This window comes from Osmerus eperlanus, chromosome 3, assembly GCF_963692335.1.
Source record: "Osmerus eperlanus chromosome 3, fOsmEpe2.1, whole genome shotgun sequence".
Lineage (NCBI taxonomy): Eukaryota > Metazoa > Chordata > Actinopteri > Osmeriformes > Osmeridae > Osmerus > Osmerus eperlanus.
Genome location: NC_085020.1, coordinates 5853066 through 5879320, shown reverse-complemented (window position 1 = coordinate 5879320; position 26255 = coordinate 5853066). Strand labels below are relative to the sequence as shown.

At 48.0% G+C, this 26255-nt stretch overlaps 2 protein-coding genes across 3 annotated transcripts; one reads left to right on the top strand and one right to left on the bottom strand.

Moving 5' to 3' along the window:
- Positions 1 to 544: 544 nt before the first annotated feature.
- On the top strand, positions 545 to 7912 carry si:ch211-67e16.11 (uncharacterized). The gene is made up of 7 exons (XM_062456758.1): positions 545 to 1262; positions 3192 to 3413; positions 3750 to 3920; positions 4013 to 4144; positions 4275 to 4444; positions 6007 to 6243; positions 6464 to 7912. Exons 1-7 carry the CDS (start codon positions 776 to 778, stop codon positions 6653 to 6655), a joined length of 1611 nt encoding a protein of 536 aa, XP_062312742.1. The 5' UTR covers positions 545 to 775; the 3' UTR covers positions 6656 to 7912.
- On the bottom strand, positions 7813 to 25407 carry abcb6b (ATP-binding cassette, sub-family B (MDR/TAP), member 6b). 2 transcript variants are annotated; one of them, XM_062456756.1, is made up of 18 exons: positions 25077 to 25407; positions 24609 to 24831; positions 22826 to 22918; positions 22428 to 22620; positions 22100 to 22221; positions 21841 to 21950; positions 21661 to 21726; positions 21353 to 21478; positions 20104 to 20180; positions 19948 to 20011; positions 19209 to 19294; positions 18999 to 19101; positions 18666 to 18770; positions 11118 to 11292; positions 10937 to 11049; positions 10728 to 10822; positions 9287 to 9355; positions 7813 to 8098 (listed from the first exon to the last, which is right to left on the bottom strand). In XM_062456756.1, the coding sequence occupies exons 1-18, from the start codon at positions 25128 to 25130 to the stop codon at positions 8005 to 8007; spliced, it is 1968 nt and encodes a 655-aa protein (XP_062312740.1). In that variant the 5' UTR covers positions 25131 to 25407; the 3' UTR covers positions 7813 to 8004. The 2 variants fall into 2 exon arrangements, with proteins under 2 accessions (XP_062312740.1, XP_062312741.1); XM_062456757.1 differs by having other exon boundaries at positions 18999 to 19056.
- Between the last annotated feature and the right edge of the window lie 848 nt (positions 25408 to 26255).

Here is a 26255-nt window from a genome sequence, read left to right as displayed (position 1 = left end):
GAAGTTGTATGACACCGTGAGAAATGCGACTAAACGATTGGTCTAAAGAGACATAAGTAAAATAAATTACAAAAAATACAATAATATAATATGCTACCACACACGGTTGGGAATGTGATGATTACGTTATTTGTGTTATTACCACTGGATGGCACCATCCATGCTTAACCGGTTTCATGTTTTCCCACCACAAAAGCCTTCCACCTGTTGGATATGGAGCTATGTTTTGAATCTCTCCCCCCTTCCATCCCACTCTTTCCCTCTCACTCACACACACATGTTGAAAAGAGGGTATACTTGAATCATGTGAATCATGAATAATGCACTGTATGTTCAAAAGCACTGCCCTCTCTGTGTTCAGCAAAGTGGGCAGAAGTCATACACGCTTCTACTGGGCACCGCAATGACAGACCTCGGCCCTGTATCCTCTTGAATGTCACTCTGCTCGGCCTCCCTGCCCCACACTCTCGTCTCTACCCCACCCACTCCCCCTCCCCCTCCCGCATGTCAGAGCCAGTGGGATGGAGTCACTGTTGCAGATTACTCTCCATCTGGATGCTGCTCTGACCCCTTTTGAAGTCCCCTTTTAATGAAGACAGTTTGATAAGACAGTCAAGAGCAGTCGAGTCTGTGCTTTGAGAACGTTGATGTCTATAATAAACGTGTACATTTTTGTTCTGACTTACAGTCTAAGCAGGGAAAGTTTTTTTTTTCTCCTAAAACTTAAGTGCGTAACTAAATTGTCCCGCCAAGGCAAGCATCTTGGAGCACAAATATGAGGATTCTTTCGAGTCGAGTATTTTTTGTAATTTTGGTTCTATTTATCGGCGATTGCTGTGGCTCTCAGGTCAAATTTGGTCGTTTGGATAAGTGGGTGAAGACGGGCTTTCAGTACCTGAAGTTGAACCTTTGCCGCAGGGTCTCCTCCATGTCCGAGGGAGAGTGCAAGCGGCTGTCTCACCTCCAGCTCAGTGCGGTGGCGGTATACGTCTCAGAGCCAAACTCTGAGAAAGTTCTCGCTATTCTTCCAGATTCATATTCCACAGGGATGACGCCATCAAAACAAAGCGGCTATGGCATAACTTCGGTTTTGGAGGACAGCCGGCGTAATCAGGATTTTTTCCCTGGATCGACTGCGCATGATGCGGTGCTGGTTATAGATCCAAGTCCGGGAGAGAGTTTTGGGCATCCCGTAGTCCTTTTCTATGTAGACTTAAACACCACCAAGAAAAAGTGTGCGCATATGGAAGGCATTTATTTAGGTAAGTGATTGAAACGGACACACTCAAAATATGTAACAGTAACCCTTAACCAAATAGACAGTCAAAGGAGTCAGTGATAATAATTAGATATTTGATGGTCAGTAAAATCTTTTCACGAAAGTGTTTAATAATAGTCTAATTCACACAGAGAAGACTTAAGGCAACTGATGACAAGTTAGAGTTTTATTATCTTAACAATACAGTCTGAACCGTAGAGGTTCAAGTACTGTGATACCAAGATTGGGCAGTGTATAACAGTGTGTGTGTGTGTGTGTGTGTGTGTGTGTGTGTGTAAGCAAGGGAGATCCTGAAACGGTATGTGTGTGGTTGATTCTTTATTTCAGTTTTTGTGAGAAAGTGTGAGAGAGCAATAAAAAGATATGGTTTGGCATAGTGTGCGTGAGTGAGTGTGCATGGTGGCTGTGTCCATTGTGTGTGTGTGTCTATGGAGTCCGTGAGGTGTGTCAGTGTGTGTTTGTAAGCAGTGTTCTCAGAGCTGTGTGCCGATGCCAGGTCCTGACTCCCTGCTGGGATACCAGACGCATGGTTGAACCAGTAGTCATGCATTCACAATCAGACCAGTCAATAATTTATCCAGAGTGTGTGTATAGGTGTGTGTGCGTGTATTTCATGTCCTCACACTGAGGTGCAGTACCCTCAAAATGGCCTTTTCAGCCCCCAGCTGCCTTCATCCTGCTGATGCACTTTGACAAATAACTCTACTCTCAACTGACCCTCTTCACTTCCCATCCCCTGTCCTGTGTCCTGTCTCGGATCCCTAGTCTATAAGAGAGAGAAGAGGTACACAACATTCAGGCTCACAGCATGATGAGACAACAACTTCACAGCTATAGTTGTGAATAGTTATGCAGTCAACACCTTTTATATTGACACATATTGATGAGTGCATTGATAATAAGCTGCTGGATGAGAGTAGACCATAGTTTGGAGATGTGGGGTCCCGACCGAAGTGCAGGACGGATGAAGGAAGAAGACGAAAATGGAGAAAGAGAAGGAGGAGGCCACATGTAGGCTTGAGGGGAGGAGAGGATTATTTGGAGTTTAGTTCAGTCACGTTAGGGCTTCGTCTGGAAATGTTTTGAAAGTTTGCGTGTGTCCAGGCTTGACCACCTCATCTGAAGTTAAGCGGGAGAAATTGCAGAGAAAGGGAAAAAACGTCTATTTTTACCACATTTGAAACTCACTCAGGTTTCTCTGTATTCAATATAATGGGAGCAGGGAAATTAGCTACCGCAGAGGAGAACATGAAAGCTGCTTCTTTGCATTGCTCCATCCTCTCAAAGCTTTTGTGGGCAAAGGAAATGTTCAGTTGTGGCTTGAAGTGGTTTGATCAGTTGATTGAAAGAGGGATAAAGACGATGGTACTTCATATTTCTGCAAATTTGTCAGCCACTAGCATTTACATGACAACACGCTCCACTCAAGGGCACTGACTGAGCCACATCCATGATATCTGTAGTCAAATGGAACGAGAAGCTTCTGCTGCACGCTGTCGTTCTGTTTCCTCCATTAAAACATCATGGGCTATGTTTTATAGATGAAAAGAATGAGACACATTGTAAAAATCATGAAACAGGCACACATCATTTGTGTCTGTCTCTCATGCATTCATTCTTAACCTCTCGTTATCTAAGTCTCTCTCTCACACACAAACACACACACACCAGCGTACTGCTCACTGTGAGTATTCATCTCACATGACTGGTAAACCTCTCTCACATCTCTGTCACTTTTGTCTCATGACAGGAAATTAATATCAGTTCCACAGCTTTGTCTAGTTAAAGGGAACACACACACGGGAAGACATAACTTGAGCGAGTCTCCTTATGGGTCTCCTCACGAGTATCCATTCTGTTTGGTCTCACTAACTAGTAAAATAAGAGTGTTTGGTATGTGTGTGTGTTGTAGGTGAGGAGTGCCTCACCCTGGCTCTGAAGAGCCGCTGTCAGAACCAGCTGAAGCGCCGGCAGACCGCCAGCGACAGGCTGATGGGGAACGTGCGGACCCACCGTACCAGCCTACCTCAGCCGGGCCGGGTGGAGCGCAGCGCGGGGCTCTGTGAGGTCCACTTCCTGCCTCTGGTGGTGGGGGTGAGGGACGCCAACCGCACCCAGAGGCTGCGCTGCGTAGGTGAGTACATGAACAACATTCTGTGTACTACTATTCAAGGATATAATGGTACACTGCTACTCAGTGTTGAGTACTTTCGAATTGAAATACTATTTCACTGCTCTGCATGGCACTTATTGTGTCTGGATGTTTGTGAAGCACTACAGCAAATGTCTGTCAACACCCCACCGTAAAGTAGCGATGTAAGCATGCTGTGGTGTTGACAGCCCGTGGCTCATCATCTACCATGGTGGCTGGCCATGTGCAGAGCAGTTCCAATACAGATCAAAGATTTCCTCATTGACGCCAAGTGAAGTTTGTAAGTTACAGTCATGTTTCCCTTTCCCCCTCCCCCAGACCACCCAGACTTTGCCCGCTGTCCCCAGCCTCTGCCGCTCACCAGCCCCAACCTGCCAGTGTCCAGCTGTGAGCTAAACAAGAACACCCGTCGCTGCCACCAGCAGCCCCTGGCCACTCACCTTTCCTGCCGCCTGTATCAGACTTGCGACCATGCGGTGCTGCTATCAGGTACACCTGCCACCATGTGATTCAAAACCCTGATTCTTTTTCCTATGCTTGGACCACTCTTTTAATGTCTGTCTGTGTGTGTGTGTGTGCAGGTGGCTGGCAGGAGCAGATCACGTACCAGCGCCATGCCCAGAACCTGCAGCTGTTCTACAGGATGCTGAGGGCCAACGGCTTCCACAAGGACCACATCAAGACCTTCTTCGCTGGGAACGGACAGCTGCCAGGTGAGGCAGCACATGATCCAGACGAGCTAGCCGTCCACCTCCAGCATTTACCCAAACCCATACACCTACAGTATATCTAACCTGGTATCATGCCGCTAACACCGCACCCGTCCACGTCCCGTGTGTGCAGTGGAGGAGGCTGAGGGGGCGTATCCCGCCACGGAGAAGGGGGTGATGAGGAACCACATCTCCTACATCTGTCGTAAGCAGCACTGCGCTGACACCCTGGTCCTCTACCTCAACAGCCCCACCCGCAACGATGGCACCATGCTGCTCTGGGACGGCAACTACAATGGCATCGTGAGTAGATCATATACACACACACACACCATTCTATTTACACACAGACATCCATTGGTGTGTGTGTGGTAGTAGGAAGTTGAGGTGGAGGAAGCTGAGGAATGCAGGGACTCTCATCTTATCTGGGTGCTAATGGGTCCAGTGTGTCCCATATAAACTAGCCCCCTTCTCCACTTCAAAGGGGCTGGCGCCCAATCCCTGGAGGAACAAGCAGGCGTTTCCACCACATGACTGGAGTAAATACCTCAGCCCCGAACCCCTCATAGCTGCCCATCCCTTCTATTGATGGCGAGAGGAATGCTTCCTCCTTTGGTGTCAATCTTCCAGACCCTCCAGCGTGCTGATCTGGCTCCTAATATGGTGTGTGAGGGGTGGATGTGTGTGTGTGAGGGGTGGATGTGTGTGTGTGAGGGGTGGATGTGTGTGTGTGAGAAAGAAATCCGCCACCCCTGTCGTTGTGTACATCTGACATTCCGGATAAGCCCACAGCAAACTCCAACTCCGCCCCAGCATCCCCCTGCATCACTGCTCAGGAGCCCCGAACATTTCAGCATTGTTTACAGTCGAGGGGGCCGAGGAGGGGGCTTAGTGACAAAGGCATGGAGAAAGGACAGCCAGAGCCTCCTTAAGCCTGCAATTTCACTTGCAGACAAACACACATCCTCACCCTCTCAGGATCTGTAGAGGAGACCTCCCACCCGCCTCCCCATACTCTCTTTCATCTCTGTGCTAATGCGCCCAGCCTGGAACACACCTTTGTTTAATAACAACGCCGCTCCCTTCTCTCAACAGCACTCATCTTTCCCCTTCTGTTCGGTCTATGTCCCACAATCCCACATTTCTCTCTCGCGGCCTGTCCTTCCCTTCCGACCTCTCATGGGGTACAGGTCAAAGTAATCCAGGCCATATGCTGGGAGGGCTGCAGAGACAGAGTGGCTGGACTGAACAGTAATCCCCCTGCCCTCTGTGACAATAGAGAGACTCAGACTCCCCTGAGACTGGGACTAGAACCTGATCCCCAGACACACAGACAGACAGAGAGGCAGGCAGGCAGGCCGGGGCACTCGGCAAACAGACAAGCAGATTGGCAAGTGGGCTGGTAGACAGGCTAGTAGTCAGACAGGTAAGACAGGCCCAAAAGGCCAAGAAGGCAGAGGGGAGCTGGCTGAGACAGGGACAAAGGAGTCCTCCCCAGAGACAAAGACCACACATGATCGCTGTGGACCACCGGACAGAAAGGAGAGGGGGGCTGCTCTCCATATTGATGTATTCGGGCTCCTCCAGCCTGTTAAGACAATACCACAGCACACCCTCCACACTGACAACACCCTCTCCCTTCCACATCACGACAGTCAAGTCTTGCAGCGTGTATAACAGCAGCACAGATAGAATAAGAACACTGTGGATGAGTGTGAATAATCAACATCTTGGTCCGCACAACGTAACTACCACACATACACAGTGCATCTCTCTTCTCACAGTGAAGTTTATTTGGTGTGAATGGGACTTAGTATTGACTCCTGGTTGTGTACCCCCCCCCCCCCTCCCCTTCCCACCCCCAGGCAGACCTGAAGGAGCGTTACTCTGTGGGGGAGCTGCTGGCTGACCTGGCAGGCTGCAAGGCCAGCAGGGTGCTGCTCTTCGTGGAGCAGAGCTACAGTGGAGTCCTCAGTAAGAGACTGCGGGGGTCCCTGAAGCATCTCAATGTGGTCCTTCTCAACAGCCTGCCCAGGGAAGACATGGCCAAGTACTGGGCCTCCCTTCACCCGGCTCAGTGCGTCATAGACCACCTCAACAAGGTGCGTGAAACTAGGAATCTGAGGAGGGCCTTATAAGCTGGCAAAGAGATACATTGCCACTCTTCAGGCTATATAAGGCTGCATAGGAATGTATAATGTAAACCATCTCAGTATGTTAAGATTCCAATTATTTATCGGACCATGCAACACTGTACATGGACATAATAAAATAAACTGTCAGTATCCTTAAATGTCTTTCTCCTCCTGTCATTTCTCTCAGGGGATTGGAATGCCTCTCATTCTGGATTCTACAGCCAGCCTACTAAACGTGACCTTGGCGGGGGCTCCATGCAACGCCACTCCCCCCCTGACAGAGGCAGAGATGAGGAGAGAGTACATGGGCTGTCAGAACCTGCCCACCGCCCTCTGGTACCAGAACCGCCGGGGAAGACCCCTGGATAGGAAGAACTAAGATCTTAAACACACACACGCACGCACAGACAGAAACACACACACATGACACACACACTAACACAAACCAACGCACTGCATACCACACGTGCTCTGGCACAGAACAAACGACTGTAGATGCCTTTGTTGACTTTTTGTGAGTTGGTTAAAAAGTTGGTTTACTGTATATCCCAGTCTGTCTCTTCATTCTACCAACCCCAACAGATACTAGTAAAGCGTTCCAATTCCTTGCATAGCCTCAGTCATAAACCCAACACTCATACAGTAAATGTGCACAGCCCCTAAGTGTTTTTAGATAGGAGAGGAGAGGGTGGGTGTGTTGATGTAAGACCAAAACGTGTGAGTGTGTGTTAGATGTCCTCACTCTGACCTCCTGCGTTGCCACTGGAACGTCGGTGACTGTGACAGTCGTCCTGAGGGGGGTGTCCGTTTGCGCTCCGGTAAGAACGCGGGGTTCATCCGGGGGACACGGGCGCTCTGCGGACCGCTCTCTGCTGGGGGTCAGTACTCACGCTGACAACGCCACTCCGCCCCACACCTCACGGCCACTTTAACATTTCAGGACAAATCTCCAGTCTCCTCCCCGAACGGCCATCGGCTTAGCCAGCTAACGCAGCGAGGCCCTAGGCCTATGGTTTAATGATGAGGCACCGAGTACTGCCCTCAGCTACACTGGTGTCTCTGACGCGCTCTCAGACAGGCCTCCTCACCACAGCCCTGGCACCGGAGCAGTCAGTCAGACCAGAGGCCAGAGATTTCACTCCAGTGCTGACAGACACACCTTCAGCACACACACACACACACACACACACAAGCTCCATCACTTAAGAAGCTCTGACCTTCCTTGCTGCCGATGTGAGAAGCATTCCAAACCCTCCCCCCACCCCTTCCCCTTCATGGTTCTTTTCGTTATCCCTTCACAATAATGCAACAATACTTTGTGTTGAGAAGAAACAAGAACAAGAAAAAAGGTTTTGTATAGGCCAGAACAATTACATGTTCTACTCTGTAAATATGTTTGTCTTGTACTGCTCAATGAATGATTAGGTTTGATGGCAATAGGATTGAAATAATCCTGCTTTCTGTGTATTTTAAATCATAACTTGTGTAAGCAGATGTACATATTGGGAAATAAATTAACTTTTGTACATACAGTAGGTATGTTTGTATTTATTGCCACGTACTTTAATGATGGTCGACTATGTAAGTGTTTCAGAACTGGACGATGTTGTGATAAATAAAACAGTAGACACAGTGATGATTTTGGATCTGTGTCTTTTTTACACACGGAGATGTGCCTCGAAACACAGTTTGAAGATATGTACAAGAAGCTTGAGGGCATGGCTGGGGTCATCTCTGGTCAGTTTGTGTGTCTGTCTCTGAGTTCTGTTGTTTCAGCCACATGGCTGCATACAACCCTCCCTGGGCCAGCAGCTCCTCATGTCTACAGACAGAGAGGGAGGAAGGAGAGATGGGGGAGGGAAAGAGATGTTCTTAACATTGGTAGCTCCTTTAAACACGAAGAAAAACCCCAGGCAGTAGAAGACTTCTCAATGCCACCTCTTAGTTATGTTCAAACATAGCCGAGGTGGAAGTTATCTCAGCTATGAGTGGACATTGAGACGCCATTAAAGTGGTGTTTGTATCAGGCCAGGAGCCAGTCTGAGACAAGCTGTCCCAAAAATGGAACATCACACCAGGAACGCCTCTCCTCTCTGTTGACCCTGGGACACTCAGCCCCAAACACTCTAAACTTCCCTAACTTCAAGGCTTTCAAGTATGAATAAGTAAAAAGAGCTGTGCAACACCTGTTGGGGCAGACAAGCCCAGGACAAGGTGGTTCAGTTCAATTGATGCCTTCCTTCTGAAGGCACTATCCCCTCACCAAATTCCACTTCCACCCACCTCCCCCTCATCTAGAACCCTCTTTTCCTGTGTGTGTGTGTGTGTGTGTGTATCCTGAGCTGGGGTCCCTTCAGGTTAAAATGTCTGTGTGTGTGTTTACATCACAGTGTCAGTCAGAGTTGAATGGTCCTGGGTGTGGGGTTACATCCCCGTGCCTGCAGGTGTGTGTCTTCATCCAGATATGATGTGTGTGTTCCCTGTGACCAGGCAGACCCCTACCCAGTCCCATCTCTGGCCCAGTCGTCTCTCTAACTGCCCTGAGGTGGCCGCTCCCTCACTAATAGCTCTGGCCCATTTACCTGGCTCATCCACAGGAAACAACACTCAAACTCTGGGCCGTGCTGCCTTTGATATAGGAGCTGAGAAGTCAGACACCCCTTTCTCTCTCTCTCTCTCTCTCTCTCTCTCTCTCTCTCTCTCTCTCTCTCTCTCTCTCTCTCTCTCTCTCTCTCTCTCTCTCTCTCTCTCTCCCCCTCTCTCTCTCTCCCCCTCTCTCTCTCTCTCTCCCCCTCTCTCTCTCTCTCTCTCGCTCTCTCTCTCACACACACACACACACACACACACACGGAGGTCACTACTGATCTGGAGATAAGAGAACTGCAGCACTCAGACACCCACTCTCCCTCCAGCCAGCGCCTGGTTCCCATGCAGACCAGGGTGCCTCTGTGAGGGCTCCCCGGGCATGGCTGAGCTGCCGGGTTTACTGCCTCAGTCTGGCCCGACTCACCTCCCTCTCTCTGCAATACGGCCCTCATCCACTACCAGGATCTGGTCACAGCCAACAATGGTGGACAATCTGAAATAGGACACAAACATGGTTGGCGGAATTATGGAAGGGTATTTAGGTGATATCGCACATGGATGCCCTTCAAGTGGTGTCAGAATGCACACACACATGCATGGACGCACACAGATACCCAAAGAAACATGCACCCATGCACACACACACACACACACACACACACACACACACACACACACACACACACACACACACACACACACACACCACACAGTCCCCTTCATCTTGAAACAAGGCAGGGTGACTGTATTGATTGCCCTGTCTCAGATCAAAGTTGCCCCACAGTATCAGCATCAGAGCAGGATCAAAGTAGAGCGCTCTGATCCCTGTCTGTTTACAACGCTCAGACGCAAAGGAACGACAGGAGGAAGACACACAGGGAAGAAAGGAGGAAAGAAGTGAAACAAAGATATCATTAAACCAGAAAAGAGGGTCTTGAAGTGAGAAGGAGTGTTAAGGTTAAAAGAAAGAGAGACAGCAAGGAGAGGTGAAATAAGAAGGGGGTGGGAGATGGATGGTGATGAGAATAAGGAGGAGAGGAAAAAAGACAGAAGGGATAGTGAAGAAAGAGAGAGTGCAGAAGAGGGAACTTGAAGAGTTGGCTGTGTGGATGTCAAGTGTGTTGAGTTGTCTCGTAAAAGCTGTAATACATAATCATTCCTGTGTAATGACTAGCAGACACACACACAAACACACACACGCACACATGTTCCTTGTTAGGAACTCTATGTGAACTGGAGTGAATTACCATTAAATATTAATGCTCTCTCTTACAAGTTCTGTGTGTTGATTAAAACATCCACTGGAAAGTAAAACCTCGATGGTCTGACTTCCTACACCCCAGCACAATTCAATATTTGCATGTCTGTTTTCCGTATTTCATAGAAACCTCTGTCGTAAGTGTATTCATGTTGGCTCCGGGGGAGGTGAGCTTCAATAAATATAGACACGTGCCTTTTCAAAGCCAACTCCACTTTGGGACACAGTCACTTTGAAGACATTGGTTTGAGGGTTTTAAGGATGCCGTAATCAATTTAATCAGTGGCCCAGACCTTCCACAGATGGCTCTATTGAAAACTCTGTCAATAGATGGATATCTGCTGGATCAGTCAGGGCTTTGGAGCTTCTAAAGAGAGCTAGTCTGCGCCTTCTATGGCGTAATGCCCTGGAGACAGACACACAAGCCCAGTTCCTTCTGTCGGACAAGAGATATCAGCATGGATGCATCTCCCTCTACTGTTGTCACTCCAGGTGGCGTCTCTAAAGGTATGACCTCACTGGAAACCCTGGTCCGTCTCCAGCCAGAGCCACACAGACACAGTGGTGACCCTCTCATCCCTCCTCCCATGCAGGCCGGCAGAATCACCTGTGAGCCACCACGATGGTGGTCCGGTTGGAGCACACGGTGGCTAGAGAGGCCTGGATGTTGCGCTCCGTCTGGGTGTCCAGGGCGGAGGTGGCCTGAGGTGGGGGGCAGGGGAACGTGGAGGTGAAGACAATTGAAAGACGTGGAACTCCTGAGGCAAGACTGTAAATAAACCCACAACTCGAGAAGCCCTCTGTCCGGTCTCTAACCTCGTCCAGTAGGATGATCCGGGGGTCTTTGAGGATGGTGCGGGCGATAGCCACTCTCTGTTTCTCCCCCCCGCTCAGCTTCAGACCTCTCTCCCCTACCTGAGTCTCGTAGCCTGGAGGGGCAAGGTTAACAGTCATCATCCTCATCATCCTCATCATCCTCATCACGGTGGTGTCTCACCCTCAGGCAGAGTCAGGATCTTGTCGTGGATGTCAGCGGCGAGGGCCGCGTCCTCCACTTCCTGTTTGCTTGCGGTGACGCGCCCGTAGCGTATGTTGTTGCCGATGGTGTCGTTGAAGAGAACCGTGTCCTGAGGAACCACACCGATGTAGGAGCGAAGAGACGACTGGCTCACCTGGACCGGGGGAGGGGAGCAGGCAGGGGGGAGGGTCAAAACCTTTATGACAGATATGCCATATGGCCCTATTGAGTATGTACATCTGTGTCTTTGTGTGAGTGAACGCAGCTTTTCCATTCAGTTTGCTGCTGTATTCCTAGTGTTCTCTCATAGCAACAAATCAACACCTCAGACCCCGCCCCCCCCCCCCCTCTCTCTCTCTCTCTCTCTCTCTCTCTCTCTCTCTCTCTCTCTCTCTTCCCATCTCTGTACTTTGAAAAGCTCTAGAGAGCCAGGTGCACAGGGGGTAAAGGAAGAGCCCTCTTCTCTGAAGATCTGAAAGAACCAATTATTGGGGCTGCATGGCGATCTCCCCATGTTGAACTGTTTTTGGAAGGGGATGGTAGAGAGGGCTGCTCAGGTAGCCCCCCTGTTGAGATCCAAAGGTTGGCAGACTCTGCGGGGTAGTGCCAACTGACTTCAAGGGCTGGGAGAAGGGCTGGGGCTGGGCATTAAGTTTCAGGCAGATGCACTCTGTCTATGCTGGCTTGTATGACTGACATCATCGTCAGTCAGTCAGAGAGACTGAGGTCCTAAATGGATACCGTATTGCATGATCAAATGCAACATAATCTAGAACAGAATATGGAAATATGGGACACGTGTTGTACAGTACTGAGGGTCTCACTCTGACACAAACACATAAGACACGCATTCACACAGATATTTATTCCTATTATTGTCTTATATTTTTATATATGAATTTAGATGCCTGGGTTGTTGAGATGGGCCATTAAACATGTGGTCTGAGTTGTTGTCTCTCATCTCCTTCTCAGTCTTCATCCACCATTACTCTGTGGTGAAAGGACACATTTCTCCAGTTCCATACTTCTAGCTCCAAGCTTCTCACAGTCACACATACTTCCATGTATAGATATTACATTTATAGCCGAATTAACAATAACTTCCTTCAGACCACAAAAATCCTATCCCTGAAAATGTCTGTCTTCTAGACCCCGACAAAAACCGGATTCATCAGTGTTGATTGGTCTAACTCTAATCCAACCATTCATCACTGTTCTGGCCTCCATTGCATGATTGCTGTCCAGACTCTCCCAGTCTGATCCAGCTAGCTGAGGTTAGCACATCCCTCTCTAGCCAGGATGGATGTCAGGGATGGGTTTTACCATGCTGCTCAACCTGGTCATGGTCACACAGGAAAAAAATGGTTCTTATCAGCTGTATTGATTGGGCAGCTGTATTTATTTGAAAAACCCAACAAGGCTACTACGGCCCCACAGTCAATATGTCATTAGCCATAGATGTCTGCCGATGATAACAGCTACAACCAACAAGGTGGAGTTGTGGTGGATGATGACTGAACCGAGAATCTCCAAGAGGTAAGTCGGGGAGAGCCTTGGGGGGGAGCGTGCCTTTGAGAGGATCTGAAATCCTCCGCAGGTCTGATGTTTCAAGTTTGATCAATACACCAGTCTTTTACACTGACAACACAGGGGGAACAGATTTCCCTGGAGGCCAGAGGAAAGTGGTTCCCCCCCTGTATATTACAGTCTGGCCATTTATAAAGCAATACAGTGATATTATATATATATACAGTATATCGCAATATTTTCAACCTTTTGAAACTTTTTTTCAAAAATATTTTTGTAACCTTTCAAAACTTTCAAAAATATATATTTGTCAACCTTTCAAAACTTTTTTCCCAAAAACTGTTATTCACACACAGTGAAAGGAGAGGAGAGAGGAGAACAGAGAACCCTAAAACAGAGTATAGTAAAGCAGAGAAGAGAACAATAAAGTACAGTAGAGTTTTTCATCAAGTCCTCATCAATGATGCAAACATATTTTTGAAAAGAAATGGCAAATATTTTTTCCAAACTTTTTGTAGATTCTTTTTTAAACTTCAAAACCTTTTGTTGAAAATATTTTTCTAACCTTTCAAAACATTTGATCTAAATCCCCCCCCCCCTCCCCAACCTTGTGTTTTACTTTAATTCCACACTTTTACAGTCCCCCTGCTTGGTGCATCCACAGGCTGAGCGACTAGGGAGAAACTCACTGCTGCCATATGATACAGGACTAAAGCTGAAGTCACAGCATCTCCACCGGCCCATCTGGTGAGCCTAGCTCAGTCTGCTGCTACGCCACACACAGGAAATGACATCACTCTGGATGACAATGATCACATCTTGTGCTTTTGGAAGGGATGTCGTTGCTGTTGTCCTTTAGTGTCTGGCAATCCCAATTCTAGAATGTGAAGTGCACACAAGTGGATGACTACAACTCTCTTTCAACTTCTTCCAAGATGGATTGAGAAATAAACAAATAAACATGACTTATACAGGGGGCTCTGACTGGAGAGATTATCAAGTTGATGTTCTGTGAGTGTAACAGTCACAATGACTTCTAGGTTCAGTTGGAGCTGGAATCCATCAAAACTTCACACTGAAACCACCACAATACTGCTCTCATTTCCTGGAAGCCTTTCTTGGCGGGTTATCTTTCAGTTTCCCTTAATTACATTTTTATTGTGTTTTCGTATTTATCCCGTTCTGGTCTGGACAAAGCAGACAGAGAAACCGCAGATCAAATGCGTCTGCTGGTAGAGACGAGAAAAGAGGAAAAAAAGGAGAAGGAGAGAGAGAGATGAAGGACGGGGGGAATGAAAGGGTGTGCAAGAGATTGATGGAACATGACATTGATTTGGAAACGTTGCCTTGTTACATTAGCAGACGCGGTCCACTTATAGTGCGTTTGTCACAGAAGGTTGGAGTCTGATGAATGAAAGGAAACGTATGAAATTCTGATACGGACAACACGAAACTCCATCCACAGCAAATTCTATCCATGCCTGGGTTCCTCTGATAGTTTCCCTGCGTGGCAACATGTGACTGGCGCACTGGGGCTGCAACCGTTTACTCACAAGGCACCCACCGGCTCCTGTGAGCCGCTAACTATCCATGTGTGCCTAACCTGGACCAAATGTAGGAATAACATCTTGTTTACACGAAACCTTCACAGCCTGCTCTGCTTAACACTTCACAGGGCTGTTATATGAACTCCACACTCCACAACCACCACTAGTCAGTCCTAAGACCTAAATAGAGCCAAACCTCAGGCTCCATTAAACACTTTCCATATATACAGGTTGAGGTCATTACCTACAGTATGGTGGGTCTACCAATATCTACAGTGTTCGCCTGCTGAGCTAAAGGCAAGTCACGGATTCAGAGAGAACCCGCCACATGTTCAGGTCCTAGTTCTGCTCCCCACTATGTTACACATGCTAGCAATATAAGACAACACCGTCACAAAGGGAACGTAAATAACATTGGAGATGACGAAGATTAAGACTCAGCATTTATACAACACAAATAAGTGAGTCAGGCTAATAATGACCCCATATCAGCATCTACAGTCTGACTAACATACAGCTGTGGACTGGTAGTAACATTCCCCATCATCTTTTCCATTCACAATTCCCCTGTAATTAAACACACTTTCTCCTAAACTGTGGTTGTCAAACCCATGGTAACACAACCAGAGCTTACCCACAGCTTTTTTGTGGTCTGGTTTATGTTTGTTTTCAGGCTAATACTACTTCCTGCAGCCCACACTAGCCTAAGGTTTGCAAGATGCTAGACATGCAGTGCCATGAACTGTTAACAATGGCTAACATGACAAAATGTCCTCATTGATGTCTTGGAATGTGTTGGTGTAGCCCAACCTAGCCTAGCCTAGCTTAGCTTAGCCTGGCATATCCTAGCCTAGCTTAGTTTAGCTTAGCATATTCTAGCCTAGCCTAGCAGTGCATTGAGAGCACTGCCACATGTGCTGCTGAGGAGAACATGTGGTCCGTCAGCTGTTAGTGAGCCTGGCTGCCTGCGCCCTTTTCCTCAGGCTCCTCGGCGCTCGCCGCTCACTAGATCAATGAGCCTCAGCAGGCCGCCTCCTTCGGCACACTGGCAAAACAACTTTGATACTCCACCATCAAAAGGCCCCTTGTTATGCCTTTGAAAAAAAAATCTTTATGACCCTCGGAGTTTCTCTGACATGAAATGTTAAATACTTCACGCTCCTTTTATCTAAGGGCCTTGTTACAAGGCATCAGTCCCTCAGTTATTTTACCCCCCAACCCTCTTCCTCTTTGGAGGGTTATGGACGGAAGGAAGGATGATCTCAGAGGACACAGGGACCAAACCATCAGCTTACACATTAAGGCTTTGCCTCAATAGACTCATACTAATTACTTCTAAGTTCCAATCAGTCACATACATACATGTAGTTAACTATACCAACTTCACTATGCTCAGAATAGTTTGTTCTGTCTGGTCAGACACCTGAGCTGTTGACTGGGGCTTACTGGGGGTGAGGACATGATCTCTGCACCAGGAGTACACTGGGAAGGGCCTTGCCCAGAGCCATGTTCACAGAACACTGTGGTCTTGCCCCTCCTCACTCATCCTGTATTGTTTTCACCTCTGTGTTCCTGCCTGGACAGCTGGGGCCGCAGTGTCCTGTTACACATCAGCTTCCTCTCTCCAAACACAGACTCGCAGGCGTCAACAGTGCAGCGTGCCAGGCTGAATCACTGACCGGTAGAAGAATGAGCCCAGCCCCAGGTGACAGGACAGGCATCAAAGAGACGCGGCCAGCCGCAACCATCCCGGTCCATTACAGCCCAGGAAGGAGGGGCTTCCATGGGAAATGAGCTGCCGACAGAGGAGCTGACAGATGTGTTGCTACAGTCCCAGTCCACCCCTCCTTTCCTTTCCCTCTTCTCGTTCCCTCTCCCCAGTCCTACCCTCTCCTCTCCCCTCTTTTCCTCTTTAATCTTCGTCTACTCCCCCCTCTACTCCTCTTTTCTCCCTTCTGTTCTCCTCCTCTCCCCTCTTTCCCTCTCCTCTCCTCCTTCTCTCCTCCCTCTCTACTCATCTCCTCCCTCTCCTCTCATCTCTAGACCCTCCACGTGCAGATTGCCCCCTTTCATCCCCGGACTGGCCCTGCTGTTCTCTGTCTTCCAGTAAAGACATTCTAAGATAAGATGAATGCCAGCCTCATTCCTTTGTTGTCTAAAAACAGAAGGATAAAGTCCGGCTCTCCAGAGACAACTGAGAGAGGGACAGCAGGATAAGAAGAAACTGCTGGGATATTCGACCCCTTGCCTTTAGGTTTGGGGTAATGAGTGGAATGTAAGTGGTAGCACTAACCTCTTGACCGCAAATAGGGGGTGTCTTTGATCAGAGTTGACCGGGTGGTCAACCAGGAAAGACCATATTTCACTTCTTACTTACTTCCTTTCTAGTATGGCCAGACACAACTATTATTAACACTGTATTACTGATCTTAGATCATTTTCTCAATGCATGTAAGTACCACCCCAGGAACCTTCCCCCGTAACTAGGAACTTTACCCAGGTACTCATTACTTTTGCAGGGCAGGAACAAGGATCTAAATTGAGTTCCGAAGAGCAAAGAGCAGAAAACAATCATACCCTGCTCCGGTGGACACAACTAGACAGAGTATTGATTGTTATTTAATATGGTGGGAACCCTTCACCCCTGGCGTCAGGCCTGTGACAGACCTTCAGTCTTTCTGGTACTGGGAATGTATCTCTCATGGTGTCCAACTGTCAAGGGTTTTATGGGGGAGCTGAATCTGGAGTTCTGCCCCTGGAACATGTGGACAGGCTATGAATAGAGCAATACTCTCATTCCTCCCTTTATTTCTCACCTCCCCCCCCTCTTTCCTTCTCTCTCTCTATATATTCACATGGACACATGCAACCGTCATCCTCGCCTTTGAAAAACCTGTCAACACTACCCAACACCAAATAATCCTTCACTTCCTTTCTTTCTGACACGCACTCAGCACACAAACACACACACACACACACAAACAAAAAACCACAGCTTCACATATGGGCAATTATCACCGACTCCAGGGTAAACGCTATTTAGGTCTCACAGACACACAAGTAGAGTTCAGGGATGGAGACAGGGAGATGGAGACAGAGAGATGGATCCGTTTACAAACTAAGCCATAAATCTTGAGATAGAAAGCCAACACCCTGGCATCCATCCGCCTGTGCGAACGGAGCTCTTTCTCTAACATGTCCAAGTGAGTGTGTGTGTTCATGTGAGACACTGTGTGTGTCCGTGAGGCAGTGCGTGTGTGTGTGTGTGTCCGTGCGAGATAGTGCGTGTGTGTGTGAGATAGCGTGAGTGTCCGTGTGAAACAACGTGCGTGTGAGTCTTGTGAGATGGTGTGTAGGTGTTCGTGTGTGTGTCCGTGTAATTAAAGCGCTCTCCTGTGGTGTAATTAGAACTCATAGCGTTCAGGTCTCTAATCCCTCACCGACAGGTGTGTCTCTGTAAACAACTGTCCCCACTCGTTTGTAAACATGTTTACAATTTCCCCTTAAGCACTAAGTACAGCTTATTACACACTCCGCAACCGCACCATCGGGGCCCAAAACCCTCCACACACCTGGCCCTGAAACCTGGTCCAACGGCAACAGTTTCACCACATCACTGAACATGCCACAGCGAGAGCTGCTATTGCTACAGCACTACCCGGCCAACAAGGGAAGACTTTCCTAAAGATCAATAGCACCTCTATGGGTATTCAGCCAAAAAGAAGTCAAATCAATCAACTAAACGCATTCCTGCCTACCACCTAGGTCTCTACTGAAAAGACGTTTCAGCGCAGCCAGCTCGACCTGCATAAGTGAAGGCTAACATGAAGTAGAGGGATTAGCATAGGACATCTAGCATTGGGTACAGAGACGAGCACCACTGCACCAAACATACTCTCTAAGACCCAGGGTAGAGAGACTGGCGCTTCCCTGGTGCTGAGCTCACCACAGCTCCGCAGAGACCACGCTCGTGCAAATGGGTTCAGAGTCGGACCAACACGTCAGAATAAAAGCGGGTGGCTGGCTGCCCAAGTTATAGATTCATTATTCACAAGGCTTTCAGGATGTTTTATTCACATGGGGCAGCTTGACTTGGTGATGAGAGAGACACTGAGGCAGATTGGTCCAGTTCATCTGTGTGTGTGTGTGTGTGTGTGTGTGTGTGCGTGTGTGTGTGTATGTGTGCAATCACAGCTTTGGCATGTCTGTAATTACATCCATATACTGTGCATATAAATACATATTTATAGTTGGCTTTACTAGTATATCCAACAGAGAGAGAGAGAGAGAGAGAGAGAGGTTGAAACGGTACACAGTTTAGAGTCACTCTCTCATGGTTACTATCTTTATCTTTACAGAGTGAAGTACATCTGTTATTCAGTCTGCTGGCCAGGCCACCTCTGGGTGAGCATGTGCATGTGTGTGTCTGTCTAGCCTCAGTGAGCTCACTCACCTTAGAGATGTCCTGACCATCGATGTGGATACTTCCTGCCTGAAGGTCGTAGAAGCGAAAGAGCAGACGAAGGATAGTGCTTTTACCCGACCCTGACTGGCCAACCTGCACGCACACACACACATAAACACACACGCACATACACACATAAACACACACACACACAAACACACACATAACGAGCGCACACACACACACACATGAACACACACACACAAGAGTGAGAGAAAAATGTCTATTGAACAAATGTTGTTTACAAGCTTCAGTGAAGTTTTTTTTTAAAAAAAATTTTTACGGTGATTCCCTGGGGTGTTCAGCTTGTATTGTACATACCAGAGCCAGAGTCTGACCAGGCAGAACAGTGAAGGAGACGTCATGGAGAATCAGACTCCTGCTGACACACACATACAAGACCGCTTCAGAGAACAGGCTAGCTCTACAGGGAGGACACACCAGAGCAAGTCCAGGACCAGACTTTTGGTTAACGCGTCTAAATGGCAGCAGCTGCAGTCAGAGTCTGTGACATCATTGGCGCTAGCCCACCCTTCAGAGTAGCTGAAACACACTCTGTCGAAGTCCACCTGGCCGGAGGTCAGCACCAACTCTGCGGCGTCCACATCGTCCTTCACCTGGACACCGCACACACACACACACACACACAATGTGAGAGAGTGTGTCTTTGCACGAGACCAAGACGTGTACCTGAGAACGTGTGAGTGAGAAGTGAGTGAAGCGGTGGTCTCTCAGGGTTTACACAGAGAGCAGCACAACAGGCATATTAACAACCACCTTACAGCCACCACATGAAAAAAAAAAAAAAAAGGTTTCCCTCGACTAAATGACCCCCTCCCCTCCCTCCTACGCAGGGTCCCAGAGCCTGCTAAAGAACGGTTACAGCTTCCCAAGACAAATCAAAAAAAGAAATCTCAACATCAAATAATGGCTTTGTTTATATTCATTTGGCTATTACCATATCAAGGGGATCTGGAGAGGCTTTGAATGCTGAGCCCTCCGCTAGGAGCAGGGTGACCGAGGCAGGGAGAGCTTTCCCACAGAGAGGCCAGGCCTTCCACAAGCGCCAGACACACACACACACACACACTCACAATAACACACGTGCGCATGCACACACTCTCACATACACAGTGACCCAAGACAGCTACAGTAACACACCTCTGACTGTTGACTAACTGACCCCAGCTTTAATACTCATGAAGTTGCTTTTCAGCAGCTGAAAAAGAACCCTGAGTGGAACCTGACATTCTCCAGGACCTCCTCTCACCTCCTTCTCCTCTGTTAGGAGCTTAAACATGTTCTCCATGTCAATAAAGGAACTCTGGATCAGTCTAAGGAAGGAAGCAGACAGTTACATACAGACATGACTGTAAAACATTAGCATTACAGAGAGTTTGCTGGGATTGCATGCTGCATGTTTCACCTGTAATAGGTCCCAAACCAGTTGAGCGGAGTATACAGTTGAATGATGTAGGTTCCAAAGAGGACGTAGTCTCCAACCTGATCATTAGCCAATTATGAACAATTTTGAAATGCAATCTTTAGCATACTATCGCCAGAGTTTCGAGATAGAGAGGAGAGAAGATGGATTAAGGAGGACATGTGGATGGTAGTTTAAAGGTAATAGGACAGGTGGATAGTAGTCTGAAGGTCAGAGGGCAGGTGGATAGTAGTCTGAAGGTCAGAGGGCAGGTGGATAGTAGTCTGAAGGTCAGAGGGCAGGTGGATAGTAGTCTGAAGGTCAGAGGGCAGGTGGATAGTAGTCTGAAGGTGAGAGGGCAGGTGGATAGTAGTCTGAAGGTGAGAGGACAGGTGGATAGTAGTCTGAAGGTCAGAGGGCAGGTGGATAGTAGTCTGAAGGTCAGAGGGCAGGTGGATAGTAGTCTGAAGGTCAGAGGGCAGGTGGATAGTAGTCTGAAGGTCAGAGGGCAGGTGGATAGTAGTCTGAAGGTCAGAGGGCAGGTGGATAGTAGTCTGAAGGTCAGAGGGCAGGTGGATAGTAGTCTGAAGGTCAGAGGGCAGGTGGATAGTAGTCTGAAGGTGAGAGGGCAGGTGGATAGTAGTCTGAAGGTCAGAGGGCAGGTGGATAGTAGTCTGAAGGTGAGAGGACAGGTGGATAGTAGTCTGAAGGTCAGAGGGCAGGTGGATAGTAGTCTGAAGGTGAGAGGGCAGGTGGATAGTAGTCTGAAGGTCAGAGGGCAGGTGGATAGTAGTCTGAAGGTGAGAGGGCAGATGGATAGTAGTCTGAAGGTCAGAGGGCAGGTGGATAGTAGTCTGAAGGTGAGAGGGCAGGTGGATAGTAGTCTGAAGGTGAGAGGGCAGGTGGATAGTAGTCTGAAGGTCAGAGGGCAGGTGGATAGTAGTCTGAAGGTCAGAGGGCAGGTGGATAGTAGTCTGAAGGTCAGAGGGCAGGTGGATAGTAGTCTGAAGGTGAGAGGGCAGGTGGATAGTAGTCTGAAGGTCAGAGGGCAGGTGGATAGTAGTCTGAAGGTCAGAGGGCAGGTGGATAGTAGTCTGAAGGTCAGAGGGCAGGTGGATAGTAGTCTGAAGGTGAGAGGGCAGGTGGATAGTAGTCTGAAGGTCAGAGGGCAGGTGGATAGTAGTCTGAAGGTCAGAGGGCAGGTGGATAGTAGTCTGAAGGTGAGAGGACAGGTGGAGGGGTCTTGTTGTACCTGAAAGGTCTTCTGGGATACAAGGTGGGCACAGAGCAGGGAGCCTGCCAGAAGACCACAGCCAATGATCAGGTTCTGGGTCTGGTTAAGCAGGGCAAGGGAAGCATTGGTCTTCCATTCACTCTCCTACACACACACATTCATGCAGACCAACATACACATCAAACACACACACACACACACACACACACACACACACACACACACACACACACACACACACACACACACACACACATGAAGCACAAACAGCAGTCAAAAGGAACCAGATCACTGGAATTCTTTTCATTTTTCTTGCTTTACTGTACCTGGTATTTGAGAATAGCCTCCTCAAAGCAACACACTTCATAGTTCTCTGCATTGTAATATTTCACCTAGAATAAAGGGTTGCACATTCTCAAGTTACAAACCGCACATTGTTTTCCAGTAAAAAAAAATATTGGCTCTTTAATGAGGCAGTGCTTCGGTACTAGAAAGGTCTTTCTTACCGTCTCAAAGTTGAGCAGAGAGTCGACAGCCTTGGACTTGGCGGCGTTGTCCTGGGTGTTCATGGCGCGCCTGTACTTGGTCCTCCACTCAGTGATCAAGATGGTGCAGGCTAGGAAAGAACAACCGCAGACACGTGGGATGAGTAGTCACACTCAGCCATCACTTAGGGTTCAGGGTAGCTTAAGGGTTTTTTAGGGAGTGCTTACGGCTCGGTTGGGTTTGGTAGGGGGGTTGTGTTTGAGCGATCAGTTTACTCACTGAGGTAGAGCACCATGCAGATGAGGACGATCAGACCAAACCACACACTGAAGTAAGAGACAAAGTAGATGATGGCAATGATGATGTCAGCAATGGTGGGCAGGATACTGAAAAGGATATAGCTGGAGAAGGGAAGAGGAGAAGAAAACAGAAGATAGGAGAGGAGGGAAGAGGAGACAGAGAAGGAGAGGAAGAAGAAACAGAGAAGACTTTAGTTCCAATACTGTAGGCACTGAACACGAAACACTGACCTAAACCCCGTGAATCTCAGCGGTATGGTAAAGTCTGGCGTGCTAGCTGGTCGTGGTGGCGGCCGGCGGCGTCTCACCTGAGCAGGTTGTTGATGGAAGACGTGCCGCGGTCCACGCTCCGCAGGACGTCTCCGGTGTGGCGCTCCAGGTGCCAGCGCAGCGACAGGCCGTGCAGGTGGGCAAACAGGCGCACCTGGACCACCCTGCTGGTGTACTGCTGCACCCGCACCCACAGGAAGGAGCGCAGGTTGCTGACGAACCCCGACGCGCCTGGGCGGAGCAGAGGAGGATGGGAGGAGGGAGAGAGGGATGGGAAAATGAGAGGGGTGTGTAGGCAGATGCGGGTTGGGGCGAGAAGTTGAGATTGAGGATGAGAAAATTGAAGTGTTGAAAAAGGACTGGTGATTGAATATGAGTGGAATAATTTCAGTCTGATGTCTGTGGGATGTCAGAGTGTCAGCGTGAGTGTGTCTACCTGCCCCTCCGCCCTGCAGGAACTTCAGCAGAGTGTAAACACACACCGTTGTGGCCAATGAGCTCCAGCTGCTCCCTGAAGTCAACTCATTTACTGAGGAAACACACACACCCAAGTATATCAGTAGAAGTGATAACAAATTAAATAAGTCAGACAAGAGAATTTGATTAGAATAATAAAGTGATGAGACCTATAATGTCATATGGAATTACCTTATGACTAACTTCAAGCTTCTAAAAAAAAGTGTTCTTGCTGCTAAACTAGCTAAGTACCATACCAGCTTCAAATCTCTGAGGTTGACTTCCAAAGACAAAGTCACATAAGAGCTCTCTAAATCCTGCCAAAAGCAACCTGGCAGAAAACTATCCTTACGACACACACACACACATGCACTCATTCACATTCATTACCATTACGAATGGATGCTGAGAATCAGACGGGAAGAAATGGTGAAAGAAAGAGAGAAACAATGAGTGTAAATGCCCTGAGAGAAAATACACCCCTTTCTGCCTTTTGGTGGCTGGGAGGGGGGGGGGGGGGGCAGCTGGGCGGGAGAGGGGATGTGACGGGGAGGAGGGGAGTGGGGGATATGGGGGTCCTGATTTTCAGCCCTGGCACGGGGGCGATGGGGGCCGCAGACAAAACCTCCCTTGTACCACCGTGTTAACTCCACTAAAAGCCCCTAATGCCCCCTAATCGTGACTGGCAGGGTGAGTGACCTCTCCAAACCGCCCCTTCTCCCACCCCTCCACCCCTCCACCTCGCCCCTCGCCACACAAAAGAACACTTTTCTCCCCACTCCACTTTCATGTGGCTCCAAATGCCCAACTGTTATCGTGTCGTTCCTGAGCGGCGACTAGCCAATCGGCAGACAAGTCCCTTGAACGGTGCGACTTGGTCTCTCCCCTCTGCTTCCAGAGCTTCAACAGGGTGGCTGGTTACAGCTAGTGGCAGGAGGGGGAGGGGGTGGGAAACCGGAGAGAGGGAAAGCAAAGAGGAGACACAGACACTCGGAGAGAGACAGAGTGGATGGTTTTGCGCTGGTGCCTTTGAGGGAGACAAAATAGTTTGTTGGCTGTGGGGAACAGAGGTGGGAGTTGACGAAGTGGTGTGAAGGGTGGTTTCACATATACACCTAACTTCAGCCCCTTGCTGAGGGGCTGAAGTTAGGTGTATATTGACATTTCCTCTTTATTAATTTAGCAGACACGTTTATAGGGGACATTTATATGGTGCGTATATACAGTACAGAAAGTTGTCAGAAAAGACATTGTTTCGGTGGTTAAGAAAAGCTAAGAAACGGTCTGTATTTCCCAGGTACATTACAAAATAACAAGGTACAGTACAAAATAACAGCCTCTCAGGAATGAGGTATGGTGAAACAATAAAAGTATCCCAACTAGTGCAACATAGCATCATATCTTAAGTGCAACATCAAACAAGTGTGTGGGTGTGTGTAAAATAACATAATCAGAAGGTGATCATTGGAAACCTTGAGTCCTTTCATCAAATATTTTGTTAAAACCTATCCTCAGTACATGTTGGATTACACTGCCCCCTGTTGTAAGAAGTATGACAGGCATTCATTGGTCTATTACTTTCAACAGCACCATGAAAAAAATTATATATATATGTATACATATATAAAATGTAACTTGCAGTACTGAAAGAATCCAAGTAAAATACATAAGGAGACCTACTGGCGTCATACCTACTGTAATATAGCCAGAAGAGGCCTGTCCAAGAGGGCAAACAGGCAGACGAACAGTCTTCTGAGTCTCACCTATGTTCTTGGAGTAGATGGGTACAAACACATTGATGAGTCTCTCAGTGGCTAGCAGGGCCAGGCACAGCATCACCAACCCTTGCAGCAAGGCACTGCCCAGGGGCCAGAGGTAGGGCACCAGAAAGCGAATCTTCTGCCTGAAGCCATGCCACGTAGACTCAGGGCTCTTCTCCTGGACACCCCTGCCCTCTCGGACCTCGGGCTGATCACCTCTGCTGGGCTGTGGAGAGGTTTCAGAGGAATGGAGATCTGACCACTGAAGTATTCGGGATCCAACTTATAGCCTACAATCTCTCATTCCCTTCACTACATCGGGTCTCTTTCTCATTCACTGTACATTATGTAAGCCATGCCTTGTTTGTTTTGAAAAATAAATTAAAGTTATGTAGCCTAGGCTTACATTCACATGACTACGTATATGCAACAATTTAGCCTACCTCTCAAAAATGAAATAACGATACATACGTTAACCTCAACAGATAGAGTGATTCCATCTCCTTTGGCAAGTTTGCTAGCCATTAGATAATTCTCCTGCCTAGTGGTTTTCTTCTGGTTTGTTTGTTCTTCATCCCTACAAGTTAAACTAGCAAAACTAGCTAATGGTCAACGGACCATGTCGACTTTTCTAGGCGGTTTTAGTCTTTAAAGAAACTGCAGATGTCAGCGTTTTGATGCGCGCAAAGGGGGATGCAAGGCACGGGACATGGAAAAACCTGAGTGAGATTCTATTGTTCTATTACTAATTGAACATGTACAAAGTTAAACATTATTTCACATGGTATAGCTAGTAGTATGATCACAGTATAGTGAACACTTCACATGTGTGTGCGGTCATGTGAAAAACCATGCGAGACACAGATCCTTTCTTCGCGGCATTATTTATTATTTAACGACTTGTGGGTCCGGAAATGCTAACAACTTGTGGGTTCGGAAATTCTAAACGACTTGTGTTTTTAGTAGCTACATTTATAAAATAAACATTTTGAAAAATAGGCTATAGCTTGGATTCAAGCTACTTCGCCGTGGCTGTGGAATATGAGAGCCACTTGCCCCACCGTGTGGATGCAATTGACTAATACACAACACAGCAATCAACAGCATTTGGTATACTTATTGAAATGTTTCAAGGTCACGTTTAATGGAAATGAACGCGTGTTAACCTGTATGCTGCTGACAAATATTCAAATATTGTTTTGTTTTTTATTAGACAATCCCACACAGAGGGACTAATACTAACACTCAGGCCCACAACATCCCACACTGACTCTGGCATAAAAAAACTGGAGCATGGAAGGACTCACGTTAAGGCTAGTCCTAGTCTCTGTAGAGCATATTGGTGTCTTCCTTTCTCAGGTCTGTCTGTCTGTCTGTCTGCTGGGCTCTGTGTCTCTGTCCATCTGTCCTGCCTTAATACATGTGATAGTACAGCTGAGGTTCAGCAGGTTAACACTCCAGGTCTTTGTCACTGGGAGTCAGACAGATCTGTCTGTCAAGTTGGCACGTCTCTCCTCCCTTCATCTCATTGTCCTCCTCCTTCATCACTCTCAGTCTTATTACCATGCCCCATGGACACACACATACACAAACACACACCTACACACACCTCTTCTCTCTCTCAATCTGCCACTGATTCCCCTCCTTTTG